This window comes from Panicum virgatum, chromosome 1K (genome assembly GCF_016808335.1).
Source record: "Panicum virgatum strain AP13 chromosome 1K, P.virgatum_v5, whole genome shotgun sequence".
NCBI classification, from domain to species: Eukaryota; Viridiplantae; Streptophyta; class Magnoliopsida; order Poales; family Poaceae; genus Panicum; species Panicum virgatum.
In genome coordinates, this window is record NC_053136.1 from 8,363,455 (window position 1) to 8,379,262 (window position 15,808).

General features: G+C 45.5%; 2 protein-coding genes across 5 annotated transcripts; both read right to left on the reverse strand.

The window, feature by feature from the left end:
- Positions 1–219: 219 nt before the first annotated feature.
- LOC120652278 (E3 ISG15--protein ligase Herc6-like) lies at positions 220–4,983 on the reverse strand. Its single transcript, XM_039930053.1, has 7 exons — positions 4,956–4,983; positions 4,227–4,461; positions 3,178–3,248; positions 2,742–2,887; positions 2,364–2,676; positions 760–1,943; positions 220–637 (listed from the first exon to the last, which is right to left on the reverse strand). Exons 1-6 carry the CDS (start codon positions 4,981–4,983, stop codon positions 1,459–1,461), a joined length of 1,278 nt encoding a protein of 425 aa, XP_039785987.1. The 3' UTR covers positions 220–637; positions 760–1,458.
- Positions 4,837–9,897, reverse strand: LOC120649195 (dehydrodolichyl diphosphate synthase complex subunit NUS1-like). Of its 4 annotated transcripts, XM_039925945.1 has the most exons (8): positions 9,779–9,897; positions 8,142–8,430; positions 7,555–7,622; positions 7,221–7,442; positions 6,625–6,632; positions 5,735–5,824; positions 5,455–5,537; positions 4,837–5,159 (listed from the first exon to the last, which is right to left on the reverse strand). In XM_039925945.1, exons 1-8 carry the CDS (start codon positions 9,779–9,781, stop codon positions 5,152–5,154), a joined length of 771 nt encoding a protein of 256 aa, XP_039781879.1. In that variant the 5' UTR covers positions 9,782–9,897; the 3' UTR covers positions 4,837–5,151. The 4 variants fall into 4 exon arrangements, with proteins under 4 accessions (XP_039781879.1, XP_039781855.1, XP_039781862.1 ...); XM_039925921.1 differs by lacking the exon at positions 9,779–9,897 and having other exon boundaries at positions 8,142–9,745; XM_039925928.1 differs by lacking the exons at positions 5,455–5,537; positions 9,779–9,897 and having other exon boundaries at positions 8,142–9,748.
- Positions 9,898–15,808: the final 5,911 nt, after the last annotated feature.

The window sequence follows — 15,808 nt, forward strand, 5'->3', positions numbered from 1 at the left end:
TACAAAATGCTGAATTCTTGATTCCAGATGAAAATTGGAAGTATGTAGAACTTCTTTGCCACTAGAATGCATGGAGCCATTTGCTTACCACACAAAAGATGATGCGCAATAATCTTATCACTAACTGAGTGAAGTAGAAATGCACAACAATGATTGTGTAGGAATATTATCCATCAGAATTGTCTAAACAAGGGCTTTCTACCTTGGTTACACACCCCATTGGCTTCAACAGTCATAGTCCCATAGAAATACACCTTAAGAATCCTTACAGGAAAATAACTGGTGTGAAATAGGAAAACACTCGCATCATTCAACATTTCTGCACGGCAATTGTAGCTCAGGTAAATCGTGTAAATTATGAAAACACTGAAACTAATCAACTTTTTTTTCTACAAAGATTGAGCAAAGTACATTATTCGAAAGCTTCTGTAGCTTAGTGAACATGAAACAGAAAAGCAAAAGTGACCCGTCTCATGATCCAACCAAGAGAGGCACTCTCCACGGCGCGCCTGCCCCCAAGCAGCGCCTCACACGTCCTCCCCAGCGCCGCCGCCGGAGCCGTCGAGGGCCTTGAGGCCCTCCGCCACCGCCCGCGCGCGGTTCTGCGCCTGCCTCTCCACCGCGACGAAGTAGAGGCCTGTGCACGGAGGCGCCAGCGGAGCGAGGCCGCGGCAACGTTGAGGCAATTAGGGGAAGGCCACGGCGGAATGGTAAGGAGTAGAGCAGCGGGGACTTGGGGATTCAGGAACGGGCGCTTACTCACGGCGCTGCCCAGGGCGCAGATCCACAGGATGCGCTGCGACCACCTCTCTCCCACGATGCCCCGGCCTCCCAGCCCCATCCTGTCTGTGCTCGCCGCCGCCGCCGCCGAAGCTGCTCGCTCCGACTTGAATTCTGCTGTCTCCGCCGCCCGCCGACCGCGTGTACAGTGTGCGCCGTGCCCAGACGAGACGAGTGGGCTCAACTTGGGGCGAGAATTGTGAAGAGAACGTTTTCTTGGGCTGAGCCGTAGAGATGGGCCGCTAAGTAGGCTGATGGGCTTAAATTGCATGAGCTCCGTTTGTGTATGATCTCTGCCTCGGACAAGTTTTTTTCTTAGGATGAGGAAGTTTTTGGTGAACAAGTATCAAAACTTTGCAGTACCGTTGTCATAACTCAGATCACGTATCAACAATTCAGCACAGAAATTAGCATTCTCATTTGCTTTACAAAGCACGTAAATCAGATCTTGTACCGGTACCAGTACATTCAGTAGCGTGCCCAAAACGATGGCACTACTTCAGTAGCGTGCCCATGGTGCCCAGATGAATGAGGCCTGGCATGGGCACTGCACGGCCATACTCCTTCGCGAAAGGTAGTGTTGTATTTCAACCACCTGATTGCCATCGGTTCCAGACTTCCGGTGACCAGATGAAGGATCAAATAATCTTTCAGCGAACCAGCATGCCAACGGCCAACCTACTCGGCGACCAGGAGGAGATTGTGGTCCATCCCTGCTGCAACTTGCAGGACTTCTGCTCCTTCCAATGTATCCACAAGACACGGCTCTGCCTCATCGATTGAGCTGCCCAGACCTAACCTGCCGTTCCGGCCAGATCCCCACGTCCAAACTTCTCCTCTCGATGTGAGAACAGCCGAATGAACTCGGCCAGCCGCCGCGGATACCGGCCTCTCCCCATTAAGACAGTTGACCAGTGCTGGGATGTCTTCTTGGCTAGATCGCCCAAGCTGGGAACTACAGTTCCACCCCCATGAGAGGACGCCCGTTTCCACATCATCAGTGCCTTCAGTTGATGTATGGCAGAGTGCGAGGGAGTGGCCAACACTTGCCGACACGGAGAATGGTTTATAGCTCACGTCAACAGGAAGCAGTTTGGACAGCCCTGCCTTCCTACCCAGCTGTCCGTAAGTGTTGTCACCACCGCTCAGTAGAACGCCATCGGCTGGAAAATTACAGAAACCATGTAAGGCAGTCGAGTCAACAATCAATAGGATGCAGTTATAATGATGAAATAATTTTAATGGCAATGTCTAACAAAACATTAGCATCCTAGCAGAACAAGAGACTCGCTGCACAACTGTCCAGCTACATTGTATGTTAACTTTTCCACACAATATAATACAACCAAGCAAGAATTGTCAAATGTGATAGTGAATCTTGGATAACCGATGATTATGTGACATATGCACAATTTGCATCTACGGCACAAGGTACTTTCTAATGTCGGCTGCATGACAACAAATATAGTTGATGCAGAAGTATGACATAATACCAGAAAACAGCACGGAAGCATGTGGAAATCATTAAACATCACAAATGTGCACAAAAGGGGGGTCGGTTTGTAGCAGAAAGAAATACTCACAGAAGAGGATCAGGGAATGGTCAAGCCCACAAGACACATCAGACACCTCAAGACAACTTACTTCATGAACAAGGGATGGTTCCCAGATGATGGGCATATTGTCTTCGCTCCGAATTTTCTCTTCAACCATCTTTTCAACAGCCTCCATCATTGAACTAGAATACTTGTCTACCATTTTGCCTATGTATTCCTCGGCAGAAGGTACCTTAGTGCTTTGACCCATTCCTCCTAATCTTCCATTTTCTGAGTAGCCCCAACCAAATAGCTTTCCATCCTTTGTCAATGCCATGGCATGCCCCCATCCAAATGATACCTACAATTCCTTCAGTTAATGTCATTGCCCATCCAGTTATTTAATTTCTGGGAGAAAGTTAGCACCTTAGCGATGTCGTAGCTAGCAAGTGCTTCCACTCTAGATGGCACTGAAGCCTCTACAATGTCCTTCCCAAGTCCAAGTTGGCCACGTTTTGACCTCCCCCAAACCCATAAAGAGCCATCAGATCCAATTGCTGCTGAAACAACACCTGAAGCCAGTGGCGGAACCAGGATTGAGTTGAACCCCGGGCCGAGTTTTAAGTATAGACGTCCACAAACTCATAGTTCAAAAGATACATGAAAATATAAACGGAAAGATAGATAACATACAAAAAGCGCCATCGCGAAGTAATATATTTATTCTTCTTCAGCAATTGATCCAAGTCCTTCTTCAGCAATTGATCCAAGTCCAGAGGTAGAAGCTACTGCAAAATGAAAAAATTTTGGGCCGAACCCCGGGCCATGGCCCGGGTGGCCCGGGGTGTGCATCCGCCCCTGCCTGAAGCAGATACAGCTCGAACTTGAACATTTTCCAATCCTCTGACCTGTTCTGGTTTGCTCCAAGTATTCCTGACATTCAATGAAACAGCTAGATAGTTTTGTGCATATCCAGTAACATTGCATAAGAACATTATAAAATAAGCTCTATAGTTGAACCCATCAATCAAACCCTGTTTATTCACCACTAGCATGGACCACTAAAATATGATTGCATCTGTCCTGTTTGAACCATGTCTATATTAATATTTGAGTTTCAAGGAACTGGAAAGCAATAGAGGAAGTTTAGCTGGTATAAGGCAATGGACAGAATGTTAATATCCTAATAGAACATATTCAACAAAAACTGAAATCAGTAAAAGAAAGCAGTGTCCACACACACACACACACACACACACACACACACACACACACACACACACACACACACACACACACACACACACACACACACACACACACACACACACACACACAAAAACAGTATAATCTTTCACTCCTCCATCACGTATTCACCTTCTCTGTTTCTTTCAATGGTCGTGACACGTGACTCCTGTTGTTCCTAGTTCCATAATTATCCTTCGCTCTTTTAAGTCCTGGTATATTATCTTCCCGCAATAAACATTTTCTCCTTCAACTGTTTATCAGATGAAGAAGATATTTCAATAAAAATCAAAGGGGCTCTTTCTCTCTCTTTTTTTCCATTTGCTTCTTATTACTCTTCCTATAACCCTGATGGTTTTTCCTAATTAATGTGTAGTACATACATAATTGACACCGCAACCACACAATGTGTGCTTTCTGCTTATGCGTATCTGTTTTTCTTCCTCCAAATCCACATATGTGGTGTAATCATGTGATTGCGTGAGTATCAGGAGGAAACCACGTAGCTTTCACGTATCCATTTTTGTGCTAGTACGGAACAAACACACTCATTTACCCGATGCTGTATCAAACTAACTTCTGACATCTAAAAAGAGGGAACAAAATTGAAGAAAAACTGTGGCTAAAAAGAGGAAAGTTGTCTGAGGGGTTTTAACTTTTAATCACCTCGGGGAGTGAAGCCCGCGACCGAGCTGGCCCTCGTCGTTGCGTCCCCACGCCAAGACCTCCCCGGCGGCGGATACGGCGAGGGAGTGGTAGTGACCGGCGGCGACGGCGCTCACCGACGGCGGGAGGGAGGGCACGGGCGTGGGCACGTAGACGTCGGCAGCCGGCGGCGCCTGGCCCACCGCGCCGTGGCTGTCATCTCCGAACCCGTACACACGACGGTGCGTGGGTTGGGCTAATTGGATACCCGTGCAGAAAATATGGCCCAATCAGTGAATGGGCCTTTTGGATAAATAGGCCCAGATTGGCATCTTGGGCCTTCGACCACAGTAAACAAACTATGGGTTCTCTCAAAGAAAAGGTAAACCACGGGAGTTTCATTTTTGCTCTAAAAAAACCACCCTCGAATAGAAAATTAGTACAATAAAAAAATTACGTTAAAAAGTACGATAAAAACATTAATGTCCAAATATAGGTTGAGAATAGGCGAGAAGGGCCATACGCCCATAAACTGATACTCATTGCAATTCTAGGTTAAAAAATAAACAAAATATGCCCAATACAGGCACAGTAATACGGATTGCCTGAGTATTACCAAGGACTGATATAATAAAACATCAAGCACAAAATTAATTGGCACACAAACTTTCATTTGATATAGTATAGTGTACAACAATAAACTATGGGAGTTAATTCAGTTTTCTACAATAAAATACAAGCTCCTCGTGCATATATGCTGCCTTAAGCCATAAGCCATGGGGGCTTTCAGTGTTTCACCACACAACACGTTCCCTTTGACTCTACACAAAGGCAGCATAAAGGGGATAGCCGCTACGACAGGATTTTTACTTTTAATCGGAGGTCAGTTCTGGAAGCTGGGTCTTGTACACAACAAATGGGTCCTCGTTTACATTTGTATCCACCTTCACGTACCTGAAGAACAGGCTGTCAGTAGAGATCATTTAAGTAAAGATGACTGCTATTTGATAATCAAGGCTTAACTCTTTTCTAAAAAATCGTGCATAGAGCTATTGGCTGAACCACATTTCAAGATTTTCCTCCCAGTCTGTGAAAGTTTTGCTCAAATTTAAAATAGTGCAGTACTTGCAGAAACTTTATGTGGAGTTCGACAGCAAAATAAGCTCTATGTACAAGTTGCATAAAAAAGACTAGCCATTCGAAAATCTGATGGCTTAACATCTTCTAACAGACAGCTTGCCAATCTTACCATAATTTTGATGTTTCTGTGTGAACTGACACAAGACTTTCACAATGGAACTGTATTTCATTGATTTCAGCGGTCCCATGTGCCTGTGCAACAAATACTGAGATTTTATGGCTGTGAATTGAATTGGTAATAATCATATTAACTCTTCCAGAGGAAGAAACCACGAGCGCACACACCAATCATTATTCAGGTGGAACAACCTTGCATGTGACTGAGGGCAAGAAGGGTGCAACAAAATTGCTTGTCATGAAAATTAATGAAGAAGAGAAATTAGACTTACATTATCTCTGTGTAACGTAATCTCCAAGAAGGAAATCCCAAATGGCATCTAACTGGACCATACACAAGAAGAAGATCAAGCTCTGGTCCGCTGTTATGGATCTGGATCGGGATGGCCCTGGACCCAAGGAGCGCGGCCTCGTAAAGGCGGCGGCCGCACTCCAAGGGCAGGGATAATAGGTACTAGATCTAATCTATTCTAAGCATATCCTTGGTGACTCCATAACCTCTCCTTAAATAGACTACTACCCTAGGGGTGCTACAGTAACCGCTGTTGCTACAGTATACGCCGCTACAGTACTGATCCGGCTACTGTAGCCCGCCGGCCATAAGTCTACCTGTGAGTCTGTGACATTTCACCCCTCCTTTTTAAGCAGCTCGTCCTCGAGCTGCAGATTGGGCGGTCACAACTCGACTCAACTAACCAAGACACAATACTCAGCCTTTTACATCTCGACGGAGTATTTTATTGACAACTAAAACAATGAATAAACTAAAAACCTTTATCTGTGGGGGTGGCGTGATGCTTGTTTCTCCTGGATCCCATGGAAAACCAGCAAACTTGCCAACAGCCATCCAGAGCCAAGACCAAGAACGTACGAATCTACCAACATGGAGCAGAACGATGACTGGCGGCTCCGTACGGATGGTTGTCAGAGCGGCTCCACCCGTGATTGCCCTTCTGCGCAGAATGACATCCTGCTGCTCCGAGCAGATGGCCAGCGGCACCGCAAGCACGAGTCCTCCGACGATGTTGTCCCTGCGTGGAACAACAGCCAACGGCTCCCAGCAGATGGCCATCGGCGTGCTGATTTGAAGGAGCGGCGCCGCCACCTCCGACTGATGGAGACATGTACAATCTGTTCGCTTGCTCCCGCGTGGAAGCCGCGCCCGCTGCCGTGCGAGGAATCCAAGTGCCGCAGCCTGTAGCCGCACCGCCGCCTTGTCGCGTAGCAAGTTCTCCTTCAACTTCAAGAGTAAGGCTTTGAGCTTTGTGCAGCCTTCCAGCATGTCGGCGCACAAATCCTCCGATGGATCACCGGCAGCAGAAGCCATGGAATCAGATCGAAACCAGAGCTAACTGATACCAATTGTTATGGATCTGGATCGGGATGGCCCTGGACCCAAGGAGCGCGGCCTCGTAAAGGCGGCGGCCGCACTCCAAGGGCAGGGATAATAGGTACTAGATCTAATCTATTCTAAGCATATCCTTGGTGACTCCATAACCTCTCCTTAAATAGACTACTACCCTAGGCGTGCTACAGTAACCGCTGTTGCTACAGTATACACCGCTACAGTCCTGGTCCGGCTACTGTAGCCCGCCGGCCATAAGTCTACCTGTGAGTCTGTGACATCCGCCGCTACCTAATGAAAGGTTTAGAACGTTAAGTGTTTATTATCCAGTATGAGAAGTAGAAATGCCTAGTTAATGGAGACGTCAAATTTAACAAGAACAATAAGGAGCCTCTTTTCCCCCTAAACATACCTACTGCTCTCAATGCACTAGCCATGTCAGCTTCTGTAAAAACAGTATCCATTTTATCATATCCGTGAGTATAGGTTGCATAGTTGTTGCAGCCTTTGCAGGAAGCTGAATAAAGTAAGTTTGCTGCTTTCGCAATGCCTTCTTTGCCATCAGAACCAGAAAGACACTCTATAACCATCCCTCCATGGCTACAATGTGAACTCTTGGTGTTTGCACAAATATTCTGCATGTTCATAGCAATATCAATTATAAGATGGATAGATTAAACAGTAGAAAAGCAGGCAACAATTGTCAGAATACAACTAGAGCAATAGAAAGCTCTACTTCTTACTTACTGAAAAATTACTTGTGTTCTCATCTCTTGAGGTTTCAATACCATGTTCAATTGATTCCTTTATTACTCCTGCAGGGTAATGTTGCACTATTTATTGATTTACTGTGGAAATTTTTAATGAAGTGCTAAATTAAAGACAAAAATAATAACAAAAATCATTCTTCGAAGTTGGATGCTACATACTTCCAATTTAGTTGGATGCTGTAAACCTTCCAATTTCAGTCCTATTATATTCATTCTTTAAGTATTTGATGGGCAATTCAAATTCTTCGAAGTGATTTTAAAATTTTATACTATATGTATGATTTGGAAGTTATTCTTTTTGCAGTACAAAAATACAGCTGTGCTGTGCTAAATGAATTTAGGAGGTGAATTGCTGAATGGTATGTAAAATAAATCAATCAAACTGACCAAGTCCCGTATTTGTTTCCAATCATTTCTAGTCAGAAGTTCACAGCTTCTGTTTTTTGCATGGAGAGCTACTACAGGCAGATGATACGACAATAATATGCATCACTGGACTAAAAAATGAGAAGAGATACCTAACCCAAGTAAGGAAGCATGTAAGAAAAATGCTCATCGTCACACCTTCTATGTCATAGAGAACTACATACTTGATTCCAACAGTGGAGAACCAGTGTAAAAGCTGTTTGACCTCCATAACGTTCTTTGCTTCTCTGCTATCCACTACCACTCCCAAGCACTTAAGTCTCTCAAGATGTAGAATTTGGTACTTGGACAACAACTCAAATGAAATGAGGTAGCATTCTAGTTTCTTACTCAAGCATGACCATAAATCAAAGAGGCTGATTGCCATGTGGATGAGACACCACAACCATCCTAAGATGAGCCTTAAAATCATGTTTGACAAAAGTATCTGCATTAACCAAGATACAAACACAAACTATTACAAACTTCCCAAAATGCAATACAGAATGACTCGCATCATTAATTTCCTTTGTTGTATTTCAAGATGTATTCAAGGAAAAGGAACATATCAACGTCTGTCAAACACCAGAACTACAATAGTTAATCAACTCTTCAATTGATGTCGAGCTGTTTCCCATTGCTCAACGCATGTTTGATCAAACAAATAAATATTATCCCAACTCCTCAAAACATGAAGATTGATAACATGCACAAACGTAGAAGAGAGATAATGCCTTGTTGAAAGAAAAGCCCAACACTATTTACACATTGTGTAATCTTTTCTTTAAAAAAACGAAGCATTGTCTAATTTTGTAGCATATTTCAATCAACAACATTGAGGGCTGCACGCCCTTCCAGCCAAAAACTTCCTCTGCAAAGAAGAATTAATACTAAGAAATACCAAAACTTGAAGAATATGGAGGCTCAAGAAGCATGAAAAAGTTTGCCTCCACCAGCTAATCAACAGCTGGTAGACCACCAACATTGCCCTGGAGGAGGCATGCAGCTATTTTGTCTTGCAACTCTCATTTTGGTGAATCCATGGAGGCGCTTCTGGCTCATGGCTGAAGGTACAAGCAAGCATAAAACAAATTGGGAAGGCTGATTGGTGCTATAGGTCAGTTCAAGGTGTAAGTGTAACAACAGCATGACTGGACTGAGCGGGGTACTTCAGGAGCACAAAAACTAGAGTATAAACTATAAATAGACAGATGCCAGAAAAAGGGCAAGCCAGCTCAAGCCTAGAAAAATTTGGTACACCCTCGTAACAATCAGATGGAATTAACATGTCTTCTGCATTTCGCTTTGTAATAATAGGCACATATTTCGGGAAAGAAATATCATGGCTCTTACAGTTTTGAAACCAGTAAAGACTTCAGACACAAGTGTGCTATCCTTTCCTTAACAGATATAATTAAAAGTCGGGTTAAACTATAGATACCACCTAAGCAACTGATGAGACCTAACGATAGAACTGTACCATAAGACGAGTTTTACTGACTAAAGTCTATAAATTATTGGAGGCTTGAGTAAATGGTTGGTGGATGCATTATCATGATGGGCATAGGGCCAACCAATCTTAATTAATGGCCATCGCGATCGATGCATGCCTGAATGAACAGGACACATGCGACCCAAACCTGCAACCCATTCAAGCAACGCAATCTTGGGAGTTGAAACTTGCTAATCAAAGCTACTAGATCGGTAGTAAGAAAGGACTTGTAGTGCAGATAAATGTAATGTCAAACCCAACAACCTGACATCACAAAACCGAGAATGGGACCAAATCCGCTCACCATGCGAGGAGGGGATGAGAACGCCGGCGGCGTGCGTGACTGGAGAGACCAGGACGGAGCCCGCCGGTGTGTGTGTGTGTGTGTAGGGGGGGGGGGGGGGGGGACGGCGGTGCGCCGGTGAGGCGCCGACGGCGAGGGAGTGGGCGAAGGAAGAAAGGCTTGGACTCTGGAGAACTGTGTAAATTATAAATGGTTTTGATGGGCTCGAGTTAGGGCTAAGATTGGCTAGTTTTGTTGGGCTGGATGGACGTCTAATGCTAAGCCCATTTTTGGTTTACGATCTCGACGTTACTTATGCTGTTGCTGGCTGGTCGCCTCGAGATTCACGCATAATTTTGTATTGGGGATCTCAAATTCTCAATGCGTATTTTGAGTCCCACATATTTAAAACACATTCATGTACTTCCTTTATTTTTATTTACGTATCGCATTAGGTTTACTCTAAATTAAATTTAACTAATTTGATCAAAATTATAGAAATAAATATTTATAATACCAAATTTATTTTATTGAATTCATCGTGAAATACATGTTGATTGTTACTCTATTTTTCTATAAATTTGATCAAAGTTAGTCTAATGTGACTTAGAACCTTTTTTGAGAGAAAAATAGACGTCTTTTTTTTGAGGTGCTGTCAATACATAGAAATGCTTCTTAGAGCATCTCTAAGAGCTCTTGTATCTTAGACAAATTGGCTAAAAAAAGAATAGAAGATAAAAAAACCCCATCCAACAGATAAGCTATCTACGTGGTCTTCTATCCTTGTCTTGTATCCAAGGGGTGCTGCTAGGCAAAAATGTCCAATCCATCAGCTCTTGTATCCCGCCCACATGGCCCCACCCCACCTCCCGCCCCACGCCCGTGACAGCGCCGCACCGGAGACACTCGACGCCGCCCAGCCGCTCCCCATGCTGCTCCGGTGCGTGTGCCCGACCGCACACCGTGCAGGCCGCCGCCGGGGCGCAGTTCCTGGTCAGCTACCTCTCCACGAGAGGCCTTTCTCGATTTCTGGTCATGCGCAAGGTCAACCACCGCAACCTGATCCGTCTCATCGGCCTTTGCCACCACCACGCCCGTGCGTGCACGTGGACGTGAGCAGCAGCCAGGGTTTTTTCCCAACCGAACACCCCAAACCGGAGCACTCCGGTTCCGGTAAACCGGACCGGTTTGACCGGTTACCGGTAGAAACCGGTCAAATTCAAATTTGAATTCAAAAAAACTCAGTTCAACCGGTTCGTACCGGTATACCGACCGGTTAGACAGGTTTACCGGTCGGTTTGACCGATTTACCGGCCGGTTTGACCGGTTTGAATTCAAATCCAAATTTTAAATCGCATGTGTAACCGGTTTGGACCGGTTTACCGGCCGGTTTGACCGGTTTATCAAGTGGGCCTTAATGGGCCGTCTCATTTTTTCTTTTTCTTTTTTGTTTTAACTTTAAATGCCCGAAAAGTATGTTAAACGAATGATTTTTTGAGAAAATTTGATACCATTAGATTCGTTGCACCTTGAAGTATTTTTAGAAATTTTTTGAGAATTTTTCATTTTTTTGAATTCAAATTTGAATTTTGAATTTGGGCCGGTTTGGTACCGGCCCAAACCGGACCGGTTCCCACCGGTAAGGGGAACCCTGGCAGCAGCAGCGTGCTCCTCGCCGACGATGGGACACGCGCCAATCTTCGGTGCCGCGCGGGCCATCAAGGGCGCCGGAGCTGAGGAGGTCGGGGAGGGCGAGGATGCGGGCGGCCGCGGCGAGCAGCGCGGCGAGGCAAAGGCATGCCCAGGCGAGGGCGAGGTCGAGGAAGGCCGTGGCGCCGCCGGTGATTTGAGCTCGTCGCGACGGAGCGAGAGGAGAGGAGGTGGGGAAGAAGACAAGAAGATGAGTATGACATGTGGAGTTCACTGGCAAAATAACATATGGAGAGTATAGATTTAAAGAGGCTGTTTGGTTTAGCCATGCTATAAAATGTCTTCTATCTTTTTACAAAGCTTGTAAAACTTTAAATTTAGATAAAATTATACAAGACCTCTTGGAGATGCTCTACATTGTCTTTTATAATTTCCAAACATCTTACAAACCGGATCTCCTTGTCAACCAAGCAAGAACTCATGCATGATGGGCGAAAATAATCAGGTTACTTTATACCTACTAACATTCAATGGCCGAGCTAAATATAGAAAATCAAATTGTTTTATAGTTGCCCTAATATTCAAATAGAACATTTCTAGACACGAACAATTTGTCCTCGCGGTGAAAAGACATTCAAAATGTTTTACACAAACAAACTCAAATGTTAAATTTGACAGCCCAAAGATCATAAATTCACAACAAGTAAACACACCATACGCATCACCTGCACAGTTCGTCCAACCTCGTGGTACACTGCACCTAGCCTCCGCTGCCAAAAAAATATGCTATGTAAAAAAAGAGCTTATCTCCAATAGTTTGGCATAATTCACTTGTCAAATCCAGATCTAACTTACATCAGAAACCCTGAGAGAGAAACAAAATTATATTTATGCCCTTCCACCTCTTGAAAATTTAAATCAGGAAACCTTCTCTGTTATTTATTTCTTTTTTCACCCTCCCACCTGACTAGAAACCACGATGCCAACCGCGCGCGTATATTTACGCGCTGGAGGCTGGTTTTTCTCAAGTTGCCAAAAATTGCCAAGTTTTTTGCCAAATTGTTGGAGGAGTATTTTTAATATTTTTGCCAAAAATAAAAAATGACAACTCGATTTGCCAAACTCTTGGAGATGCTCTAACTCTGTATTCCTATTTTTTCATTTGCATCGTATCTGGACGGCAGACATAAAGGTGCATTGATCCAAATGCAAGTCAGATGCTCTTTTATCCCAACAGTAAATGTAGTAGAGGTGCAACATGGTCACTTTACTGCCACACATTCAAATTTCAAATGTTTTAATATTTTACCGTCACATGTTACCTCTCCACCACTCATTTTTTACCGTTACCTGCTATACTGGTGTGGACTCATTTTTTACCGTTTATTCACTCAATTTTTTTACCGTTACCTGTGTGGACTCATTTTTTTTACCGTTTATTCACTCAGTTTTTACCGCTACCTGCTATATACTTGTGTGGATGGGGGTTTGCCGCCTGTTGTGTGGTGAGCTTTTTTTCTTAATTATTTAAAAAAATATATCGGTATGTGTCCGGCACTGTTACCAGTGGGTACACGAAGGCTATTGGCTGGGACATTATTGTACATGCCGAGCAGTAACTATTGGTCAAACTATATGTACGGTTGTTTCTTCCTACTATATGTACTGTTATTTCTTGCTTGGCGCTGGTACTTGTGGGTACAATTAGTACTTTTTTTACTGTAGTCACAAAATACATGCCGGTACCTTGCCTATAAAACTCACTTTAGTGTTATATTTACATCATTTTTTTCTGACTTCATGTGCGTGCTGGTATCAAATACACTAGAACATTTGTACAAGTACATACATATATCTATACACACACACAACACATACATACTATCCGTTGAGCTTATTCTCTAGAGCATGTGCGCATGCTATTTATGTACTATAATTTAGATGCTACACATTAATCAATTTATCCGGTACCATCCAGTACCCGATTCTAAGCTCATTGATTTATATCGATGATAGATAACTTGCTAGTAATTTCTGAAATATGGTCAAAGAATATCAGAGAGCCACGCATACGCATGTACAAGTACATGTTGTACCTACAGGTGCGCCGACTTTGTGGTCCTCGATGAACGTTCAATGTACGTAGATGTACATGAATCTGGTATCATCAATCCATGATCCGAGATGGCACTAGTTGCATACCTGAGAGCAATGCCTTCCTTGTTGCCTCCTTCGCCAATGGTGATGTACATGGGCCCTGGCTGTTGGCCTCATTGTCGTAGATGAGCATTGCATTTGTAATTGACATGTAGGTAGCATGAAAAACCGATGAGCAAACTAGAATTTTCTAGTGAGAAATCAAAAGGGAATTTCCCAGCATCAAAGAACTTTGAAGAATCTTTGCCTCATTTGAGTTCTAGGAAAACTGACTATTCAATTATGCAGTTGCTAGTCAAAACTACAGTTTCAATTTTACAGTTGCAACTTGCAAGCTAATAAAACAAAAAGGATGCCAAGAAATTATTGCAAACTCTGCAGCACACATTAGGAAATCGAAATCGAAAAGCCCGCAACTGCTGAGGATGGGACGCCGGCTTGTCGTAGGCTGTTTGCATCATTAAAACATCTTAATCTTGCAGTAAATGACATTACCACTGGTGCAAAATAGAAGTTACAGAAGCACTCAGCAAGATCACTTGAAGCTAAAATTGAAAGATGAAATGCACGAAGCATAACACACATGCGAAAATCAGAGGCACGTTCTAACACCCTGCCAAAATCAGAAATATCGGAAAACTAAAAAACGGCCGTGAGCTCCTGGTGCGCAAGAGAGCTCGTCCAGGCAAAGGCACCGCCTGAGCCCCCGCCGCTGCTAAAATGTGACTTTTTTTAATTCATTTCATTCGTAATTCTTTTTAATCTTCAATATACATCCTGGTACACATAAAAGAAAAAAGAACAAATATATTTCTACAAGTACCATATACATGATCTACAACTAAGAGTGTTTAAACATACAAGAACATGTTAGCTTCTCGAGAAAGAATGAGTACAGTATATTAGCTTCTAAGAACATGCTTCTACAAGAAAGATGCACACATCAAGAGAGAGAAAAGAGAAGCAGGGATCTTATGACGTAACGGAGGGCTGAGCGCTAATCGAGCCTTTAACATAAAACGAAAAGGTATATGCAAACTGGATCTAGACATCAATAATGAAAGAACAGAAAAAAGCACATCTTATTAGCAAGAATCCTTGTCGGGACAAACCAAATATCAGCTTCGTTGCTCTGGCCAAGGAGGAAGAGAAGCAAAGCAGGGCACTCAGTCAACACCATCTCTCCCACGCTACTGCGCCGGCGTGTACGGCATGAAGGGCCAGGCCGCCGCCGCCGCGCCGCCACCGACTTCATTGGTCCCGCTGCAGGCCGCTTACGGCGCTCCCTTCCATCCCGCAGACCTGCGACCGCACGCCGGGAACTTTGTCAGGGGCAGCAAAACCAAGCAAAACACCGGGGACCGGCCGGAGACCACGAGCATCCGAGCGAGAAGCGCCACGAGCACTGACCTACGCGCCATGGCGCAGGGCGGCGAGGGCAGAGGATGCTGGCGCACCTTGCTACCACCGCCGAGGATGCCAGCGATTTGCACCGCGAGCTCCTCCACGCTGGCGGCCTCGGGGTCAGCTCCGCGTTGCGCATGACCGTACCAGTGGGCACGGCCCATATCGCGCCCGCGGCCTGTGCCGACAGGCCTGCTGCGCGACATCCTCTGCGCCGAGGCGCTACGCGAGCAGCAGGTCCTCGAGGCCCCCGGCTGCGACGCCGCCGCCGTCGCGGGCTCCGCCAGGCACTTCCTCACTGGCCTCAGGGAAACGGCGAAGGCCGGGGGCACCCCCGCAGTGCGCGCCCGCTTACGGCCCAGCTGAGCGCAGCCGAGGAGTCGTCGTAGGCAGCGGGGAGTGGGTGCTTGGGGGCAGGCTGTAGTCGACGTAGATGGCGAGGACGCATGTGGCAGCTACCAGCGGGTTCACGTAGCGATGGAAGTCGGGGCAGGCGGGCTAGCCAAGGACGAAGTAGCTGGTGTGGAAGATGACGAGGACGGGGAGCTTGGTCGCGGTGCCGCGCGCTGACCGCCGCGGCGACCTCGTGCAAGTCCTGGAGCAGGCCGCCTCGGAGCACACCTGGACATCGGTCGTTGCCCCCGCCCTTCACCGCGCCATGTGCGGCAACAGCTCTCGCGTGGGGAGGACAGCGCCGCTGCGACAGGGAGCCGCGCCACCCGCGCCGCCGCAGCTTGAGCGCGGATCTCAGCCCGCCTCCACTCTGCCGGCCATGGAAACTACCGGATCCAGTCCTACCGCCACCGGGTCCGGCCTCAACGGCACCGGATCTGGGCCTGG

What these genes read in the sequence shown, in the direction of transcription:
- LOC120652278 (XM_039930053.1), bottom strand. Translation starts at nt 4,983, where the DNA reads ATGGCTTATGGCTTAAGGCAGCATATAT. An exon ending in TGGCTTAAGGCAGCATATAT is followed by an intron (nt 4,462 to 4,955) that starts GCACGAGGAGCT and finishes GTATCCAATTAG; the next exon opens with CCCAACCCACGCACCGTCGT. An exon ending in TCGAGCTGTATCTGCTTCAG is followed by an intron (nt 2,888 to 3,177) that starts GCAGGGGCGGAT and finishes CACTGGCTTCAG; the next exon opens with GTGTTGTTTCAGCAGCAATT.
- LOC120649195 (XM_039925921.1), bottom strand. Translation starts at nt 8,436, where the DNA reads ATGCAGATACTTTTGTCAAACATGATTTTAAGGCTCATCTTAGGATGG. An exon ending in AGTTCTCTATGACATAGAAG is followed by an intron (nt 7,623 to 8,141) that starts GTGTGACGATGA and finishes ATTACCCTGCAG; the next exon opens with GAGTAATAAAGGAATCAATT. An exon ending in TTACGTTACACAGAGATAAT is followed by an intron (nt 5,538 to 5,734) that starts GTAAGTCTAATT and finishes TTTGTTGCACAG; the next exon opens with GCACATGGGACCGCTGAAAT.